The sequence below is a fragment of the Phascolarctos cinereus genome, unplaced genomic scaffold, assembly GCF_003287225.1.
Source record: "Phascolarctos cinereus isolate Bilbo 61053 unplaced genomic scaffold, phaCin_HiC Scaffold_5;HRSCAF=322, whole genome shotgun sequence".
In the NCBI taxonomy this organism is placed as follows: Eukaryota; Metazoa; Chordata; class Mammalia; order Diprotodontia; family Phascolarctidae; genus Phascolarctos; species Phascolarctos cinereus.
The window spans coordinates 314,222,359-314,244,151 of NW_027555958.1; the positions used below are offsets into that span (position 1 = coordinate 314,222,359).

The 21,793-nt window shown below is 43.6% G+C and overlaps 1 protein-coding gene across 9 annotated transcripts in view; it reads left to right on the top strand.

The window, feature by feature from the left end:
• Positions 1–21,793, top strand: part of MSI2 (musashi RNA binding protein 2) — a 539,650-nt gene that overhangs the window by 428,896 nt on the left and 88,961 nt on the right. For all 9 annotated transcript variants that reach the window (XM_020991908.2, XM_020991907.2, XM_020991911.2 and 6 more), the window contains exon 8: positions 931–1,013. In XM_020991908.2, coding sequence (XP_020847567.1) covers positions 931–1,013 — 83 coding nt within the window. The remainder of the gene's footprint in view (positions 1–930; positions 1,014–21,793) is intronic.

Consider the following 21,793-nt stretch of genomic DNA (forward strand, 5'->3'; position numbering starts at 1 on the left):
AAGGTTCCTTCCAACAACAGATCCTGAGAATGAAGCTGGGGCAGCTTCTTTTATATAAAACAATATAACAGACCAGGAACCTGTTATGCCAAGGGTGGTTGGGCAGCTGGGCAGGTGGCGGTAAACGGAGAGGAGGATGGAGGTGGGTGGGTAGAGGAAGATGTGGGGAAAAGAAATTGGTATGCAGATTGGTGGTTAACTGCCGAAATTCTTCAGCCCGGGTTTGTCTCACAGAGCTCATCTCCAGCCGAGCAAATACAGTGGATAGCTGACGGGCAGACAGCAGGCATCAAACAGCCTTAAACTGCCCCAAATCTGCTGTGCTTTTGAAGCCACAGTGGGAAAAGGATGCCTGCTCAGAACAGAGGCCTTAAACTTTAATAGTTTCTTAGAGGCCTCAGGATGTCCTGATGAGGCATTAGAGGAAGTCATTCAGGAAGAAAAGGACAAATAACCCCCTCCATTTCTGGGCTGACCCCAAGGGCTGGCCGTTTGAACAGGCCGAAAGGACAAGTGTGGACCCGCAGTGATCCACGAAGCTCTCATTATCCTGCCCGCCTAGCTCTGTGTGAGAAGCCGCTGGGTTCTGACCCTTATAAATAACAGACAAGTAAATTTCTTGTTTGCTTCAGGCCAAATGTAAACCATGGATTGTCAGGCTGCATGTTGGTGAAGTCATTAACTTTTTTTTTTCTGGAAGGTTTGGGGTTACAAATTAGGCAGCCTTTTCTCACAGGCTGATGAGACACCCCCGAAGACCCCTTCTTGTTACCTAAGGTGGTACACCCCATCCCACATGTGGGAGATTGTGCTTATGGAACATTTCAGTGGCATAGCCGGAGTTGTGAACATAGTCAAACAGAGCAAAGACCCTAAACAACCAAGCTTACTCACCTCTTCTCTCCCTTTTCTTCCCCTTTGTCTCCTTAGGGTTTGGCTTTGTCACTTTTGAGAATGAAGATGTTGTGGAGAAAGTCTGTGAAATACATTTCCACGAAATCAATAATAAGATGGTAAGTTGATGGAGAGAAAGTTGGCACAGACACACACACACACACACACACACACACACACACACATTCTTGCTTTGGTCCCCCACACTGCTTATTCTGTGGAGGAGGAAAGGAAGAGGACTGGGATGGAAAGGCAAGGGGTTTTCTTCTCTCTTCCAGTCCCCCAAATTTGGAGAGAGAAAGGAGAACAGACAGAAGGATCTTGGAGCTATGGAATCTGGAATTGGAGATTCCTGGGAATTGAAGCTGATGGATTTTGGGCCCCCTCTGTGGTCTGTCTCAGAAGTAGAGATGTTTGAAATCCACAGCAAGTACACCAAGGCAATTTCTTTCCTTGGAATGGTACTGGATAATTAAAAGGGTGTTCCCTCTCTTCCCTCCCCCTAAAAAATTAAATAATTCCATGTTCCTCTGATGGTCCTCTCCCTGACCCCTCTCTGGGTGTTTTTTCTCCTAAGGGAAGATCTGAAGGGAGTTTTGAGTCTGGGGGGAACAGAGGGACGGTCTGAGGGGAGGCTAAGTTTGGAGGGGGTAGAATAGAGGGGAGATCTGAGGAGAGTGTGAGCTTCGGGGTAGAGGAGGGGAGAGATCTGAGGAGAGGCTGAAATGAGGGGAGGTTGAGTGAGAGTGTAGAGTACAGAGAAGATCTAAGGAAAGGTTGGAGTTTGGAGTTCTGCAGGGAGGCTGAGTTGGGACATAGAGGAGAAAGAGTAAGCCGACTTCCCAGGACAGTGACCACTAGGGGGCTTCGTAACACATCCCAGATTCCACAGCTCCAAGATTCTGTTTGTTCTTTCTCTCTCCAAATTTGGGGGAGTGGAAGGGAGAAGAAAATCCGTTGCCGGGCCCAAACTGGCGACTCAGCCAGTGTTTCCCAAGCTGTCAGCAAATCCCTCCAAGCCATCACAGCTCTGTTGGCTTACACAACTCCCAGCCAAGAGAGGGGAGGGAGAGAAATATGTGTGTTTCAATCTCAGCAGTAACTTTGATATTTTCAGTTAAAATATTCCCCTTCCCTTTGTCAAAACATTCCTTGCTTCTGAAACATGTATTCAGATATGCATTGTATATTGGTCTGATATGTGTTCACCGACTTTAAATCCAATAATAGAGCTTTTAGTGTGGATAAGATCAAAGCAATCTTCTTAGCATATGCTACAGGCCTGATTCAACATTTGACTTGCTAATTTTTTCCCAGGGCACTAAAATAATATTGTTCATATTGTTCCTTGCCATAATATGCATCTAAAATGAAAATACAGTTTTCTTTGCATACTATATGTTGGGGATGTCAGCCTGGACGTTAAGGTGGTACAGGGAGATAGATGAGCTCTTACTTCTTTGCTGATAGGATTTCTACTCCCCCTCTCTGACTCTCCTCCCTGCCATCTTCTCCCCCAACCAACCCCCAAAGGAAAAAATCCATTGCCTTCCAGGGTGAAGGGACAGATAAGTTCACACTTTCCCCTTTCAGCAGGTTGCCTTTCTGTCTGGTGATGTTTAAAACCCTATTAGAGAGGCTGGGAGATGAAATAAGCCTGGTCTCCAATACAGATGTTCTTGTTCATCCAGGGAAGAACCATACTCTTTGCAGGCTTCAAATTGTCCCTGGCAAATATAGGTTAAGCATCAGGAGAATAAATGATGGCTGACACAGAGTACTGGTGGGGGTAAACTCCTGTCTTCAAGGAGTTTACATTGAACACAGGGTTTAGATGCAGAGCTACAAATGCTCTTAGAGGTTGTCTAATCTAACCCATTCATTTTACAGTCACTCAGTCTATAGCGAGTTAGTAAACATTTATTAAGCCCCTACTATGTGCCAGGCGCAAAGGTGGCTCAGTGGATAGAATGCTGGACCTGGAGTCAGGAAGACCTGAGTTCAAATCCAGCCTCAGTCATTTACTAGTTGTGTGACCCTGAACAAGTCACTTAACCCTGCTTGCCTCAGTTTCCTCAACGTAAAGTGAGCTGGAGAAGGAAACCACTCCAATGTCCTTGCCAAGAAAAACCTTATGGACAGTATTGGCATGCTGTGGTCCATGGCATCATGAACAGTTGGACTGAGCAACTGAACAAATGTACCAGGCACTGTGCTAATGTGCTGGGGATACAAAGAAAGGCAAGACAGTTCCTGTTCTCAAAGAACTCACAATCTAATGATGAGGAACCTGATATCCAAACAGGAAAAGAGGCAGAACTGGGATTAGAACCCAGGTCTTCTGCTAGGCAGTTTGTTGTTGTTTGTTCTTCGTTCTCAAAGAGGACCACAGACATCAAGAGGGTGATGTCTTGACTTGCAAGGGAACTGGATTTAAGTGAGGCTGGGCTCTACGAAGTCAGCAGCCTTTCTCCTCCAGAATCATCAGAGGCCAGTGGCAAAGCATAGGTCAGGACGATGGTGATGGCCCCAGATGCAGTGGGGAACCTTGGCCTTTTTAAACTAAGGTCCTTCCCAGGTCTGGGTAATCTGAGGCAATACCCATTCAGTGATTTAAGGCTAGGTAAGAATCTAGGCCAAAAAATGACCTGCTTTGCCTTCACAAAACAATCAGTCATGGGGAAGGATTTCTGACCAGAACAGAAACAATTGCTATTTACACTCCCTCTGAGCCATCAAAACCCAAACAGTCACTAAGCAGCTGGTGGCACAGTAGATGAAGTTCCCGTATATGGAGTCAAGAAGACCAGAGTTTAGATCCAGCCTCAGACACTTGCTAGCTGAGTGACCCTGGGCTTAACTTCTGTCTGCCTCAGTTTCCTCATTTTTGTTGTAAGGATGAAATGAGATAAAGTTGGTAAGTGCTTAGCACAATGCATAGCACCTATTAGGTTCTATATAAATGCCTATTCCCTTCTTTTCCCAACCCTCAATCTAGTGCTCTTTCTAACTCACCCTGTTGCCTGGAAGTCCAGTGGGGTTGTTCAGTTGGTCAGTGACAAAATTTCTCATGCATTTGTGTAGCTCTTGTAAAACTTGTTCTCAAATCTCTTGCCTCATTTAGTTCTTACAATAAGCTAGTGAGGCAAGGCAAGGAATTTTTTCTCCTTACTTTCCCTAGTGGAGAAACTAAGGCTCAGTAAGGTGGTATGGCCAAAGTTACACAGCGGTAATAATTATTTGGTTTTATATAGAATGCTTAGAGGTATGATCTCATGTATAAAATGAGCTGCCAAACAGCCCTATAGTGAGGTAGACACTACTGGAACTCTGAGGTCCCCATTGATTTTGCCCATGGTCACACAGTAAGTGTCAGGTCAGGGTTTGAGCCCAAATCTTTCTTGACTCTCTGTTGTTTTGAGTCACAGAGCTAGAGAGTTGAGCTCTCTGCAAGACCAGCTATATTATTGGTTGCCGAATCGGGACTGGTACTTAATTTTAAGTGAACCATCCAACAGTAAATGATGGTAGGAGATCCCAGCTGCTACACATTCCATGGGCGGACCTGAAGCCAGAGGAGCTTTAACCTCCCTCCCCAAAGTGGGAGTTCATTCTGCTGGAGTTCTCATCCCTGGGATAGTCCACCTGGGGTGCCGCAGTACAGGATTCTCTTTTCTTCAGTGCCATAGTTAGTCCCTTCTCTTTTAGATGAGACCCAGCATGGAGGAGGAAATGAACCCAGGCCCTGCCTGTGGGAAACAAAGCCATAAACTTAGAACAGCAGTTCTCAAAGTATGAACCAGACAAAAGAAATGAGAATGACTGAAGTTAGACACAAGGAAGGGTTCTCTGAAAGCGAAAACTTAACACATATGTGAAAGAGTTTGTGCAATCTCCTGGGAAATTTTCTTTTTTTTAAATTCAATTTTATTTTCAGTTCCCAATTCTCTCCCTCCTACCAATGATTGAGAAAGCAAAAAAACCAAAACCTCTGTTACAGACATGTATAGTCAAGCAAAACAAATTCCTGCATTGGCCCGCTCGCTCTCTCTCACGCTTTCTCTCTCTCTTTCTCTCCCTCCCGCCCTCTCTATACATATATGTGTGTGTACGTATATATGTAGAGAGAGATATAGGTATATACATATGTGTGTATATCTATACATAGAGAGATATACACATGTGTGTGTATATATATATATATATATATACACATGTGTGTGTGTGTATATATATATATATATATATATATATATATATATATATATATATATATGGAGAGAGAGAGAGAGAGAGAGAGAGAGAGAGAGAGAGAGAGAGAGAGAGAGATACACATATGTGTATACACACACACTTCCTTCAGTCTGCACCCTGTGTCTATCGGCTCTCTATCTGGAGGTGGATAGCCTGTCCCATCATGAATCCCCTGGAATTGTGGTTGGTTCTGTTGTGTTGATCAGAGTTAAATCTTTCAAAATTCTTTGTCTTTACAATATTGCTGTTATTGTATAAATTGTTCTCATCTGTGCACTTCACTTTGCATCAGTTCATACAAGTCTTCCCTTCTGGCAAATTTTCAAGGAGGGGACGTTGTCTTCTGTCTGTGATAAATAGCAACATGTACTGAATGCCCTTTGCCTGAGGATCATCTGTGAATCAGGGGAAAGAAAAGGGTCAGAATAAGCTCAAGAATTAAAAAATGGCATTATCCTCCTTCAAGGAGTTTGCAGTCTCATTGGCTTTGGTGTAGGGGGAGGCAGAGAGTTTATCATCGTGACCTTTCCAGTTCACTTCTTAACATCCATCGGCTAGGTTATAAATTTCAGGAGGGCATGGACTATGGAGCCCTTTTTGCATTGTTCTCCCCTACCCACCCAGGACAATGACTTGTACATAATACCACTCAATAGATGGTTGATTTAATGAGTATAAAAACCATTTAATAAGTCCTGCTGTATACCCAGCACTGTGCTATGCATTGCAGATAAGAAGAGTTCCAGGCAAAGCTCCATGAGGGCTTTGAGGTTGGAGAGATCCCTGTTGGCTGGTGGGTGTTAAACAAAGTCTGGTGGAGCTGGGCCTTGGAGGAGGGGAGGAGCTTTATGGCCAGAGGTCAGGTGGAAGCTGTTCTAAGCATGGGGACAAAGCATGACCAAAGGGGATGCCTTGGAAGATTTCACTTGGGAGGAACTTTAGAGCAATCCCTTATGAGACACTTAGCCCAACCCATTCATTTTATATATGAGCAAATAGAGATGAAATGACATACCCTTGCTCTAATAGAGCTGTGATTGAACCACACACATCTCCTGCTCATTCCATTTTATCCCGTTGACCCATCATGTTGATGGTAGAGGGCAAGACAAGAATGGGAAATAAAGGAGAGTCCAGTGTGACTGGAGCATTGAGTGATATGAAGGGGGAAGGGGATTAGTAGTAGTAGATAAAGCTGGAAAGGTAGGATTATAGGATCATAGATTTTAGAGATGGAAGGAATTTTAGAGGCTATTTAAGTCAACTCCCTCACAGCACAGATGAGAACTGAGGCCCAGAGAGGCTGACTTACCAAGAACATGCAGGCAACAGGTATCAGAGCCAAGATTTGAATCTGGTTTTCTGACTTCAAGTCTAGAGCCCTTTCTTCCAATGCACCATGCTGTCTAGGCCCCAGAATGCCATAATCCAACACCTTACTTTACCCCTTTCCACGTGCTCTGTGCTCCAGTAACACTGACTTCCTTGTTGTTCCTTATACGTGACCTTCCATTTCCCTATTTGAAGCACATTCACTGGCTGTCCCCTCATGCCTGGAATTTTTCCCCCCTCATCTCCACCTCCTGGTTTCCCTCAGCTTCCTTCAAGCCTCAGCTAAAGTCCCACCTTCTGCAAGATCCCTCCTTCACAGGTGATCCCAGTCCCTATGCTTAGTGCCTTCCCTCTGAGACTATTCTCAATTTATCCTGAATATATTTTGCTTGTACATAGTTGTTTACTTATTGTCTCCCCCATTAGACTGTGAGCTTCTTGAGGGCAGGGGTTGATTTTTGCCTTTCTTTATATCTCTGGCACTTAGTGCTAGGCATTAGCTCAGTGCCTGGCACATAGTAAAGGCTTAAGTTGACTAAAAACTCTATGTGATAGGCAGTAATGAATGAACAAAGTCACTGGCCTCTTAAGTTCTGTGTAGTTTCCTAAGGTAGGGCCATGAGACATCTTAGGATTATTGTCTTCAGAGTGGCAACCCAAAACTGTGTCCCCCATGTGGCTTCCTCTAATAGAATGTAAGTTCCTTAACGTAAGAGCAGTGTCATTGTCATCATCATGTGCCCGCTAATGACCAGCACCATTCTTTGAGTGTCACAGGCACTTAATGTTTGGCAAAATGAAGTAAATTTCATTCACCTCAAAAGATGAAAAATTGGATCCCACACCAGGAAGTGACTGAGACTGTAAACCTGTTCCTGGAATGTATTCTCTCCTCTTTATTTCTGCCTCTTAGAACTAGAACCCAGGAGTTGTATCCATAGCAGCTCTTGTCTATTTGACACTGTGAGAGCTACAGATCTCAAAGCACTTCCTGCCTTTTTTCACCCATTGTCCTTAATGAAAGTCACAGAGGCAGGGTTGAGGGGTGGGGAAAATGATGCCAAGAACTTTAAACCACATACTTTAATGGCAGAACCAGAGATGGAACCCGAGAAACCTATGACAATTTCACATCACCTTTGATGTAGAGCTAGAAGGCGCCTTAGAAGTCAGTTAACACTCATTAAGAACTTACTACTAGATGTTGTGCTAAACTCTGGCAATACAAAGAGAGGTCAAAGACAGACCCTGCCCTCAAGGAGCTCACAATCTAATGGAAAACTAAATCAAACCAGAGTAACCCCTTTTACAGGGGAAGAAACTGAGGCATAGAAAGGGGAAGCAATTGGCTAAAGGTCACTTAGGAAAGAAGAAGCAAAACCAGAATTCCAGCCCTGTTCCTCTGGGTTCTTTCACAGGAAAAGAATCCACTGTTTCCATCATGGTCAAATGTGAATGTCACTTACATAAGTCAGTAGAGCCATCTTAAAATCATTTGGAGAGAAACCTCACTCTTGTCCTTTCTGAAGTAGGTGGATGCTGGCTCATAATGCCCCATACGGCTTCCCCCCCAATTGAAGCAGTAACCTCAGCGGTGAGGGTACTTGCTTGATTAGGGGCCAGATAGCAGCCTCAAAGCAATAGAAGTGTAAGTGACAGTCACACAGAAGGGAGACTGGAATTAGCAAAGAGCTGAGTAGGAGTTTCATTAGGGGCCCAATTATTTGTAGCAAGAAGTCAAAGCTGCTCTCCTCTGGCTGGGATTCGAGGAATCGCCTAAAAGGAATAAAGGGTGAAATTTATTTTTAGAGGAGAGAGACTAGGATCTCCATTTGCAATTTACCCATAATGAGTTTCTCACACACACACACACACACACACACACACACACACACGTTAAATTTGGTTTAAGCAAGCCAAATATATGAAAAATGAAGAGTTATGCCAGAAGTTGAATTAATTAGAAATAATTGGGAAAGCAGTATTATATGATGGAAAGAATGCCTGATTCTCTGAGTTACAGAAGCTGAATTCAAATCCTATTTCTTCCACCGACTCTCTGTTTGACCTTGGTACCTCCACGAGCCTCCGTTTTATAAAATGAGGAAGTTGGGGCGGGGGTAAATGAAGGGTTTGGATTAAATGACCTCTCACAGCCTTTCCAGCCCTAAAGCTATGATCCTGGTTATTTATTTTACAAAAAGACTTAACCCTACAGAGCAAGCCCTCCATTACAGTGATTTAATTTACAAAGATTTTATGTGTACACTGTTTTTCCTAGGAATATATCTCTTTGGCAAAAGCAAAAATGCACCAGGGGACTTTTTAATTATCTGTGTTAGTGTTGGGGCAACAGCGACCTAAAGCAAAGGTCTCCTCACATCCCTTCCCTGCTCCAGAATCTTCAACTCCGTCTCCAAGATAAAATAAGAGTTCTTAGCTTGGCATTTAAAGCCCTTTACAGTCCAGCATCTATCATACATCTAGCATGCCTTTCCAGATTTATTTGCTATTTCTCTGTTGTATGTGCTCAGGGTTCCAGCCAAATTGGCCTGCTTCTTCCTGTCCTCCACACTGGGGATGCTATCTCCTGCCTCCACAGAAAGCCTTTGTACAGGCTCTGTAGGGGAACAGCAGAGCACAGATGAAAGAATGCTGGGGCTGGAGTCAGAATACCTAGGTTTGTGTTATTCCTCCGATGCTGAATACCCAGGTGGCCTTGGGCAAGTCATTTAATGTCTAGGAAATGTGCAATGCACAAATTTAGAGAATTCACCCCAAATGTTCAAATGGACCATTTGTGCCTGACTTGTGGTAGAGCCTTCAGAGCTACTATTGGTCTGATGAGCCACAGTCAGACGCACTGTACCTTGACTCTAACATAGTGATGTCATTTGGGTCCTCTTCAAGAATGAAGGACAATAGCCAACCAACTAATCTCTAGGCTGTCAGTTTCATCCTGTTTAAAGGGAGAGAAGGTTGGACTAGTTAGACTAGTAGCCTCTACATACATACAATCCAATTGAAGCTGTCAATCTACACTTGGAATTCGTTCTCTGCTCTTTAACTCTGCCTCTAAGAACTGTTGTTCAGTCATGTCCAACTCCTCATGACCCCATTTGGGGTTTTCTTGGCAGAGATACTAGAATTATTTGCCATTTCCTTCTCCAGGTCATTTTACAGATGAGGAAACTGAGGCAAACAGGGTCACACAGTTAGTAAGTATCTGAGGCCAGATTTGAAATCACAAAGTTGAGTCTCTGACTGTAGGCCTGGCGTTCTATCCACTGCATCACCTACCTATAGCTCTTAGAGGCACCATGGTATAATGGGAAGAGCCTGCAGATACCTGGATTCAAATTCTGCCTTTAGACAATTACTAGCTATGTGACCTGAGGCAGATCAATTTACCTTTCTGAGCCCAAGTTTCCTCATCTGTGCTTTTGAGGATCATAATACCCATAATACCTACCTCACAGTGTGGTTATGAAGATTAATGCATGTAAATGGTTTCTCCAGCCTTACAGCACCTCCTGTTTTATTATAATCCTTAGTTTTCTTCAAGACTTAGTTCAAGTATTTCTTCCTATGGGAAGCCTTTCCTGGTTCCTTAGTTAGTGTTGCTGCTCTTTTCCACCTCACATTATCTTGTCTGTTTACATGTTGCATCCTCCTAGAGAATATAAGCTCCTTGAGGGCAGGGACTATTTTTCATTCTTACTCGGTATCTCCAGTGCCTAAATGTGTGCTTTGCTCATAGTAAGGTTAATAAATGCTTAAGTAATAGCAATGAAATCTCATGTTCAGACCAAAAGAAACCCCCACCTTCAAATGAACACAAATTTATTTAGTTCATTCTTTATTATATAAGTATTGAGGAAGATACAGAGAAATAGAATAATAGTAATAGTTTTTATTTGTGGGTGTGGGTGCGTTTGCATGTGTAGACATAGTTGATAGAGACAGCAGGCCTCAGATACTTATGACCCTGAGCAAATCACTTAAACCTCTCATTAGTCTAAGCAAGCCTCTAAAATCATAAGTTGCCAAGGAGGCACTGATGCAAAGTGGTGTTATCTTACCTGGAAGTTCCCTATCCTAATGAATTCACCAGGCCCAATCCCTCATTTATATAAAGTTCTGTAGTTTATGATATATAGCATTGATATTTTGTTGTTATTCGGTCACTTCAGTCTTGTTCAACTTTTCTTGATCCCATTTGGGCTTTTCTTGGAAAAGAGACTGGAGTGGTTTTGACAGATGAGGAAACTTAGGCAAACAGGGTGAGGTGACTTGCCCAGGGTCACCTAGCTAGTAAGTGTTTGAGGCTGCATTTGAACTCAGGTCTTCCTGACTCCAAGGCCATTGCTCTATCCAACATGCCACCTAGCTGCCCAGTGCCCTAGCATTTATATAACTCTTAATAAGGTTTGCCAAGAGGTTTACATGTTTACTCATCTGATCCTCACAGCAGCTCTGTGAAGTTGATGCTATTATTATTCCCATTTTGCAAATGAGGAAACTGAGGCTGAGAGAGGTTAAGGGCCTTCCTTGCCCAGGGTCACATAGCTAGTTAAGTATGTGAGTCAGGATTTGAACCCAAGTCACCTAATTCCAAATTCATCAGCCTTTCTACTAGGACCATGACCGTGATTGGGTGGGTGCTAATCAGAGAAGCTTTCCTGTCTCTGGTAGCCACACGGTCTCTTTTCCCCTCCCCTCCTCACCCCCCACACACGTTGGGGGCTATGGACCTAAGGTGCTGCAGAGCTTGTGCTTGCTAAAGAAGCTGCTAAGCACAGTTCTGTTTAAGTCAATAGACTCAGTATAAAGTATGGATGTATGTCTTTGGCCCCAAGATGCTGCTGTGTCTAACCCCTGGGCTAAAAAAGGGACCCCAGTAGGTGGGAACTACACACCTCCATGAGACTAGGTAGCATGGGTCCCTTGATGGGGAGGAAGCAGCATAATTTGTGACAGGGACCATAGTCTCTGCTGGCTTCCAGACAAGGAGAATTGAAGTGTGAAATTCCACTGACACACACCTCTGCTCCCAACCCGCAGGCAGAAAGGATAGTCAGCCTGGGAGGGAACTCCATGTCCTAGGGAGAACCTTTGGGTTACGGTCCTCAGCTCAATCATCTTTATATTTCTTGTCCAAACTTCCCACCCTTCTCCCATAGAGCAAAAGGTAGGGTAGGGTGAAGGCCAAGGCCTGCCATATGTAAATCAACCCAATGTTGATATCTCCTGGACTTAAAAACCAGATCTTTAAAGGAGCCCTCAGGAGATTGTGGGAACTGGGGGAACAAGGGAACAGGGAGAGAAGGAGGAAAACCGATGAATAAGAGTGCTGAGGCAGCAGCTCTGGCTCTTACCAAATCCTGTTTTGGAGTCTGAAGACCTGGCCTTTCTGTTTTCCTCCTGTATGGCCTTGACCAACTCACTTAACCTATATTGTCATCATTTTCTTCATCAAATCCTGCTTTAGGGGCATTGAGGTGGTAGCATTGGATAGATCACTGACCTGGAGTCAGGAGGACCTGAATTCAAATCTAGCCCCAGACACTTACTAACTGTGTGACCCTGGGCAAGTCACTTAACCCCAATTGCCTCCCCCACTAAAAAAAAATCCTGCTTTAGACACTTACTAGCTGTGACACCCAGGGCAAGTCACTTAATCTTTCAACCTCAGTTTCTTCATCTGTAAAATGGGGATAATAATAGTACCTACCTCACAGTGTTGTTGTGAGAATCAGATGAGATAACAAATGTAAAGTACTTTGCCATCCTTAAAGCACTTGTTAGTTATTATTACTATTAGTAACTACATTACTAATAGTAACTATTATTAGTTACTATTATAATTTTATTATTATTATTAAAGCTGAGAGAGTTCTGGATTGGGATTCAGAATATCTGAGTTTGAATCTTGGCTTTACCAGCTTGCAATCTGTATGACCTTGAGTAAGTCATTTGGCCTTTCTAGGCCTCAGTTTCCTCAACTGTAAAATGCAGAGGCTATTCTAGATGCCCTTTAAAGTCCCTAGATCTATGATCCTAAAAAAAACATCCCACAGGAACCATAGCCCCAAGCAGGATCCTGCTGAAAATGTACAGAGGGGCACTGGCCAAGACTTGGATTTGTGCCAAATTGCTAGAAGTGTTGTTGTCTCTAGAGAAATGCCCCCTGTCCAGGTGCTTGCTGTACCTCCCAGGGACCCGTCTGAGGCCCAAGAGGCCAAGCTGCTTCATTTGAGAGATAAGGCCCCAGAGGGTTTGGGGATGTGAGGGGGGAGGGGCGGTGAGGCAGGCAGAGTAGGAAGGAGAGAGTGAGGGATTAAGTGGGCTGCCGTGTTCAGGAGCCTATTTCTAGCATCCTTCTCACTTGTAAGCTAATTTTAGCTTATCCATTCTGCTTCCGTTGCCATTTATAAAATGAGAATGTCAAATGCAGTATTAAACAAGGCAGGAAGAAGGCAAAAAAGAAAATGCCAGAGAGACATTTAATAAATGAATCTACGTGTTTATGTGGGAGGGATCCACCCCACCAAACACGCATACTGAAGCCCTCTTTATGTGGAAGCTCCAAGTGCTGGGTCGTGAGGGGAGGGAGAAGGAGAACCACACAGGCCAGGGAGCAGAGGCTCTAGGGCCTCTGGGGTTGGGTGTGTGTGTGTGTGTGTGTGTGTGTGTGTGTGTGTGTGTGTGTGTAAGGTTATTTGGCCCAGAGGGAAGTTATCTATACTGGACATAGAAATGTATTTCCCCCTCAGCTCATTTGTCCTTCCCATGTCCTTGACAGCTAGCTTCATTGCAGGAGTGCCCTAGGGATCATTTTCCTAAGGTAGCCAAATCAGCCTCAGCCCCCTTCCTGGTTACCCCACCCTTTTCACACTGGGTGAGGTCTTCGGCCTTTCTGCAAGAGAAAAGGGTGAGGGGGTAGCATGGAAGTAGGGACTGAGGGTAACAGGGGAGCAGCCAGCCCAGTCTCCTTCAGATTTCTTCCCCCTTTCTAAAGTTACCCTTCTGAGAACATTTCTTTCCTTGTTCTTTCTGGGATTTCTCCTTTTTCATCTGTCTTGATGATCTTTCCCAGAGGCTTAGTGCTAAACACTAGAGATTGCTACTCTTTTTTTCTTTACTTTTCTTTTTCCTTCTTCCTGTCTGAAAGAAAAGAAATGAAAAAGAAAGAAGGAAAGAGAAAGAGAAAGGAAAAAGAAAGAAAGGGAGGGAGGGAAGAGAATGAAAGAAAAAAGAAAGACAGAAAGGAAGGAAGGAAAGAAAGATGGAGGAGAATGGAAGAAAGAAAGAGAAAGGAAGGAGGGAGGGAGGAGAATGGAAGAAAGGAAGGAAGGAGGGAGGAGAATGAAAGAAAGAAAGAAAGGAGGGAGAGAAGAGAATACAAGAAGAAAGAAGGAAGGAGAGAGGAAGGGAAGGGGAGAATGAAAGAAGAAGGGAAGGAAAAAAGCAAAGAAGGAAGGAATGAAGGAATAAAGGAATAGCAGATTGCCTACGACAGCCGCTTACTGAGCAAGGCTGAGGGTTCCAAGGCTTATGTCAGTGTCAGAGGGTGCAGTGAAAGGTACAAACTCTCTTAACCTTGAAATCACCTCGTAGACAGTGTCCTGAAGATGTACTTCCCATCTTGGGGCTCAGGAGTGAAATAGGAAAGGTAGTAGCCTCCATCCCCAGCCTCCTCCTCCAAGTCCTTTCACTCTCTCCTCAAGCACCTGAAAAACAAAAGCTTCTGGGATGAATTCACCTAGCCAGGTGGGTGGAGATGGGAGAATCGAAAATGGTAGCAAGAAACAGATGGGAACAGCAAGGGGAGTCACCACCAGTGTTGGGAGTTTCCCCCGTCTCTCTCTGCTTCTTCTATCTCCTCTGCCTTCTCATGCTGAATGATCACATTCTAAATTTAAGTGGAACCATCACACGACTCAGAGAATGATAGGGTGTGGCAATGACCTATAAAGGCTCCTGGTTTGGGTTTTTAGTTTCTTAATTTGTTTGCTTTATGGACCAGACCTATGTTTTCATTGATATAAGAAACTCCTTCTGTAGATGTAGATTGGCACTTCGGAGTCTTAGAGAATTACCTGGCCACTGAGGGATCAAGTGACCTGCCTGGGCTTGCACAACACTGTCAGAAGCAGTGTTTGAACACAGGTCTTTGTGACTGTGAAAGACACCGGTTCTCTCTCCACTATACCACACCTATATTTTACAGATAGCCTTCTTTAAGCAGGACTTTTCACACTCCCTTGAGTAGGCAGTTATGACTCCAATAGAGAACATTTCAAAGGGCTCTCCTCACAGCCCATTGGAAGGCAGGCAGTGCAAACAGAAACTGAAGAAACTAGCCTGAGATGTTAAGTGACTTGTGTATAGTCACGCTTCTTGGAGGGGTTAGGAACAGAATTCATACCTAAATCTTTGAACTCAAAGATCAGGGGACGTGAAAGTGGCAGAGCCAGGATTTGAAGTGTGAGGTTTTCCGACTCCCAAGTTCAGCACTTTTTGCAATACACCACAGAGGCAAGGAATTAAAGGAGGCACTTTGTTGTTGTTCAGTCATTTCTCAGTCATGTCTGATTCTTCATAACCCCATTTGGGGTTTTCTTGGCAAAGATACTGGAGTAGTTTGCCATTCCTCTCTCCAGCTCATTTTACAAATGAGGAAACTGAGGCTGACAGTGTTAAAGTGACTTGCCCAGGGTCACACAGCTAGTTAAGTGTCTGAGGCAGGATTTGAACTCAGGGAGATGAGTCTTCCAGGCCTGGGGTTCTGTGCACTATAGCACCACCTAGCTGCCCAAGGAAAACCCTGAGAGGAGCCAAAAATATGACCTACGGACACTTCCCTCCAGAATCTGTGGTCATTCTACCAATTACAATCCTCTGATATTGACAGTTGCCTGTAAAACAAAGGCGTTGGAATAAATGGTAACAAAAGTATGCTGTAGGTCAGCTCTACACCCCATGATCTTTCATAGTTGCCCCCATGTTCCAGAGACACAAGTATCTCCTGTCCATCTACTATGTGCCTCCCATTCTTTTCTCCCAGGAAACTTCCCCACACCTAACCTGGCCCACCAGGGCCAGTCTCTAGTCAAAAGATGTGATGGGGAAGGTTTATCTTCGAGGGATACCCCTCCTCATACTCTTATTTGTAGAGTTTCCTGACCATCTTAATAGCTAGTGTTTACATAGAAACTGCAGAGCATTTTACAAATATCTCATCTGATCCCCACACAATGCTGTGAAGTTGACGCTATTATTATGCCCATTTTACAGATGAGGGAACAGAGACTGAGAGAGGTTCAAGCAACTTGCCCAGGATCACCTAGCTACATTAAGTGTCTAAGGCAGGATTTGAACTTATATCTTCATGACTCCAGGTTCACTGCTCTATCCACTGCGCCCCCTATCTGCCCATCTTCCTCTCTCCACTTCTTTCTCTCCCATACTTCTGGTTTGTACCTCCCTTCATATCAGGCCACTGGACCCAGATGGCTCTGGAGGAGAAAGTGAGGCTGGTGACCTTGCACAGCCCTCCCTCACTCAAATCAAAGTCAGTTTCAAGTCATGTCATCATTTCCCTGATGTCATGGTCCTCTTTGAGAGCAAAGGACAAACCGCACACATCCTCCTGTTACTTTCTCACTTTGCTGACCTTGCTTCCTTATAGCCCACTCCCTAGCTCCCTCCCCAGCCCTCAGTGCTCTGCTGTGGAATCTATACTCCCCATTGCAGGCTGCCAGCTTTTCTAGGCAGAAGAGAACCCTGATAATTCATCCTAATTGGGCAAGGGAAGGTCAGTCTGAATTAAGGAAAAGTCAGAGTAATCAAACTTTTTTTTTATTTAAGAAATGAGGTTTAGTCACTAGAAAATACTGAGAGTAATACTGCTAGCTAGTGAAAGAGATGCAGGACTATATATCTTAGAGAACCTCAGTGCTTAAACAAATACATATGAATCATTTATAATTAGCACATTCATCGTCTGAAGATAAATGCTACTACCGAAGGCCTTTACTTTTAAGTAGGCTAACATCTCCTTTGTTTACTGATCAGCTTACATAGAAGCCCTTGTTTTATAGCTGGTTTGGGTTTTTGCCCAATGCAAGGGCAAATCCAATTGAGTCCACATTTACTAAGTGCCTACTGTGTGCAAAGGAAAGACAAGGCTATTTACATAAGTCAGAGCTGGTCCAAAGTAACAGGGGTGTGTTGGTTTTGTTTTGGTAAACTCTGTAAGGTATACTCTTGTATAAGTTTCTGCTTGAGCTCTGGTGCACCTCTTGGTCATTCTCCACAAGCAAAATAGCTCTTTTGTTTTGCTTTGTGAGTGGAGAAGAGAAAAGAGTTACTGTCGGTACATTGACAGTTCTTTGTTCCTTTATCCTGCCAGTAAGGAGCAATAGCTCACAACTACCCTCACTTCTCCATACCAGAGACATCTTAATTTTGTCCTCCAGAAAAAAATTCAATTAATTTATATGTACACACCAGTTTAGTGCAACTGTGTTGGAGAAACTAGCTGGCACAGTAGATAGAGTTTCATCAGGAAGACCTGACTTCAAACCCAGCCCCAGACACTTACTAATTGTGTGATCATGGCAAGTTACTAAAACCTCTGTTTGCCAGTTTCCTTATCTGTAAAATGGGAGTAATAATAGTACCTGCCTCTCAGAATTGTTTCGAGGAATAAATGGGATAATAATTAAGCACTTAGCATAGTGCCTGGCACATAGTAAGTGCTATATAAATGTTAACTATTTTTATGTATTATCATTACTATTATTATTATTATTATTATTATTATTATTATTATTATGTGCTGGGGGAAAGGAGTCATTGGTTGATGCCTATCCTTTCACATGCGGAGTTCAAAGCCCCTATTTTCCTTTGTTAATTCACTCTGGAGAGTGGAGTCCAGGGCAGTTATTTCTGCCACTCCCAACTCCCCCACCCCACCCCACTCCACCCCAGCCCCACTCAGTGATATCAAGCTTCTTCAGACTTCCTGCTTTCCTGGGCCCCTTCAGATCGGAGCCTTTCCCTGCCCAATACCACAAAGCTATGTACTTCGCCCACCATCCCCCCAGCTAGAATATCAGGAAAGCAACATCTCAATAGGCACAATATTCCATCCCACCTCCCATTTGCATGTGGGCAAGCACCTGGGACCACAGACATGGCCTTCTCCTGAAAGTCAGCAATGGTACCCCCATCTGACAACCAAAAAAAAAGTACAACCTCATACTATCACTGAGCTTGATTTCAAACTTGCCATCATGATGTCTACCTGTACATAGCTATTTGGTATGTTAGCTTATCTGTCTTGCTGTCTTATGGCATTGGAAATTCTTAGGGCCAGGGCCCATGAATTTATTGGGCTGCCTCCCCAGTGTGGTGCAAAGAGCCCAGATTTAGAGATGGAGGATCTAGGTTTGAGTCCTGCTTTTGTCATCTGATAATTGTGTGATCTAGGGAAAGTCTCTTGACCAGCCTGAGCCTCAGTTTTCCTCATCTGAAAAATGGGGGCAATACTGGCCCCTTAGCTAACGCACAACATAGTGGCTAGGGCAGCGGGATTTGGAATTTGAGGGCCAAGGTTCCAATTTTGGCTCTTCTGCTCACCAGCTATGTGACCTTGGATGTGCATTTTCAACAAGCATTTATTAGGTTCCTGTTATGTGCCAGGCTTTGGGACGTGGATACAAAAATGAAACCATCCTTACCCTCAAAAAGCTTATATTCTACTGGGAGGAAATAATGTGGACACAGTAAATATAGAAGAGATACGAAGTAACTTGGGGGGGACAAGATGTGCTTCCTATAGAAGGTGGCCCTTGAGGTATCTTAGAAAGGAACCTAGGGATTCTAAGAGGCAGAGATGAGGAGGGTGGGCACTTCAGGTATGAGAGACAGACAGCTTGTGCAAAGGCATGGGCAGGATAAGGGATGTTATGGGTAGGAAATGGCACACAGGATGGTTGGTCTAGAACACCCCTGTTCTAGAATTTAGGTTTCTTAAAGGACAATAATGTATAGTAAGCCTGGAAAGGTAGGGTGGAGGCAGATTGTTAAGGGCTTTGAATGCCAAAGCAGTTTGTATTTTATCCTAGGGGAAATAGGGAGTTACGGGAGCTCCTTGAGCAAAAGAGTGGCATAATCAGACCTGTGCTTTAGGAATACCATTTTATGGTCCAGTGAGTTCAGCATGGACCCTTTGCTCCAGACAAGCCATAGAAGCCTGGGAATCAGGCCCAGAAAAGCAGGAACAATTTAGATTTGAAATAGTAGCTTTTTGGTCATCACTGTAAGTTTCTCTAGCTTCTAATCTCTCTTCTACCTGCCATCAACTTTTGGGTCTTCTTTCTCAAGTCTTTGCTCTAATGAATGTTTTCATTGTCTTTCAACAAGACAGCTGGAACAAAAGCTTTCGGATCAATAAGGTTCTCATAAAAATTTCAAGCACCTTCATCCTCCCATATACCACCTTCTAAGTCTCATTTTCCAGGCTTACCAGGTGTAAAGAAATCAGTTCAAGGTCTGTGCTCCACTGACCTGAGTATGTCCTGCAGAAGATTGGGCACGGCCTCATCCAGAAAGTCTGTGAGAGGCTGAGAATTAGCCAGGAATTTCTGATAACAAGTAATCAATTCCTCATACTGGTTTATAACAGTCTTTACTCAGCTCCCCCTTTAGAATTTATCAGTCAGCCACTCAACCCACACTCATTTATTAAGCACGTCCTATGTGCTAAGTCCTGGGGTTATAAAGCAAAAGGAAAAATAGTAGCTTTCATTCTAATGGGGAGAGGAGGAGTAGACAGATACAAGATAGAGACAGAGTATGTACCAGGCATCCTTAGAGGGGAAGCTGAGTCTGGAAAGAAGCTGGTGGTTCTAAAGAGGGGAGCAGGGAGAGGGTTCCAAGCATGGAGGACAGCCAGGGAAAAGTCACTGAGATGAGAGATGGAGCATTGAGTGTGGAAAGTAAGGTTAATATAGCTGGACTATAGAGGGTGGGGAGGAGAGTGGTACCAAAGAAAATTGGAAAGATGAGAAAGATCTAGGTTGTGAGAAACTTTAATCATCAGAGGAATTTACATTTAAATACTAAAGACAACAGGGAATCTTTTGTGCTTGTGGAATGGAGGGATAATTGGGGAAGCCTCTTCTTAGGGAAGGGCAGCTAGGTGGCACAGTGGATAGAGCACTGGGACTAGAGTTAGGAAGACCTGAATTCCAATCCAGCTTCAGATACCTGGGTAATTCACTTTACTCTGTTTGCCTCAGTTTCCTCATCTGTAAAATGAACTAGAGAAGGAAATGTCAAGCCACTCCAGTGTCTTTCCCAAGAAAACCTGAAAAAGGAATCACAAAGAGTCAGACACAACTGAAAATGACTAAAACACATGAACGTGTTGAGTTTAGGATTACTCTGAACATCCAATTTGAAATGTTCAGTACACCATTGGTGATAAGGGACTGTTACTCAGAGGAGAGACTTTTTGGTGTCTTGGGATTTCATAGCTTTGTGTGGTCCCTTTTGAAGTGTTTGGTAAAAGATGTAAATGGGTATTCTTTTAACTGGTTCTGGAAAGGCTGTTGCTTCTCTAGGCTGATCATTTGTCTACAAAAAAAATCAAGTTAAGCCACTCTTCAGCACCTTTTACTTTCTAATCCAACAATAGCATCCCCCACAATACCCACAAAAATAGTCATCGCCAGCAAATGTAAGTATTGGTCTCATGGTCATTCACAGTCAGCATTAATGATGACTTTGAGCTGTTCATAGCTTAAGGACAGATCTTTGTTGGCAGGAAAAGCCCAAGAATGGTCAGTTCTGCAATAAAGCACAAATTGATTCTTTGTTTGGTAAAATTAAGAGTTTTCTGCTCTTTTCTTCAAAATGTTTTTTTCTCCCTTCTCCCAGACCTAAAGCTCAGCCACATGCGACAAATCATGCAGATTCTCCAGGCCTCAGTTTCCTCATCTGTAAGATCAAGGGGTTGGATTAGGGAGCCTCGACAGTTCCTTCCAGCTCTAAATCTGTGATACTATTACTAGGCGCTCTCTTCTAGCTCCAAATTCTGTGATCTCATGAAATGAGATCATGGACAGAAAATACTGTGTAAGCAGCAAAGCCTGCAAGATATTACTTCTCACCTACAGGTCTCCATCCAGTATTGTGCTGGGTTCTCAGTAACAACTTGTCACTAGTGAAAAGGGAAAAAGAGAGCAGAGACAAGGAAGAAGAATGACAAAAAGTCTGTATTAGGCATCTCGCCTCTGATCCATACTTTAAAGGGAAGTGTTACAGCTCCCAGATCAAATGGGTCTTTGGGTAATTCATTTTACTCCATCTATAGCTATTTCCTCCCCTCTGGGGGGAGTTAGTAAACTATACCGTACATCCCCCCCCCAAACATATACACCCAGTATCACTGAGGTACATTACAGTGTAGCTGAATGAGTGCTGAACTTGTAATAAAGAAGATCTGGGTTTTTATTCTGCACTCAGCACATATCAGCATTAGGATTAGTCATTTGACTTTTCTTACCCTCAGTTTCCCCATCGGTAAAATGGGGAATAAAAATAGCATATCCCTTACAGGTTGCTTGTGAAAGTATGAGATCATGTATTTAAAATGCTTCTTAAGCCTTATAAAGCATTAAATAAATGCTATTACTGTTATTAATACCATGGACAAATCACTTCACCTGTCTGAGCCTCAGTCTCCTTACCTATGAAATGGGGATAGTTATACCTCTATTCTAAGGCTCAAATGAGATCATGTGTATAAAGCAGAGGTGTACGCTTGCAGCCTTTGATGCTCCTGAGTTTGGCTTGAACCAGATTCAAACGTTAAGTGGGAAATATTTAACAAAATAAATAATAATACAATAAAACATAGATAACATATTTTAAAACTAAGTCAGTATGCACCTCACAGGGATCTTTAGGTAGAGTTTAATGACCCTCATTTCTATTTGAGTTTGACACCACTGACGTAAAACACTTTGGAAACCATAACGGACAATATCGGTGTTGGCTATTATTATTATTTCCTGTTGTGGCCTGATACAGAACCAAACTCAATGACAGGAAGGTCTGGGTTCCAGTCCAGCTTCTGACACACATTGTCTCAATGACCCTGGGTCTTCCACAGAAATTCTCAGTGTTCTAGGCAATTCTACAAGTTACAGAGAAGGTCCCCACCTCCACTGTAGGAGGCGTTTCCTTGGCCCTGAGTCCCCTAGACTGATGAAATCATAGGTCCACTCTCCATCCT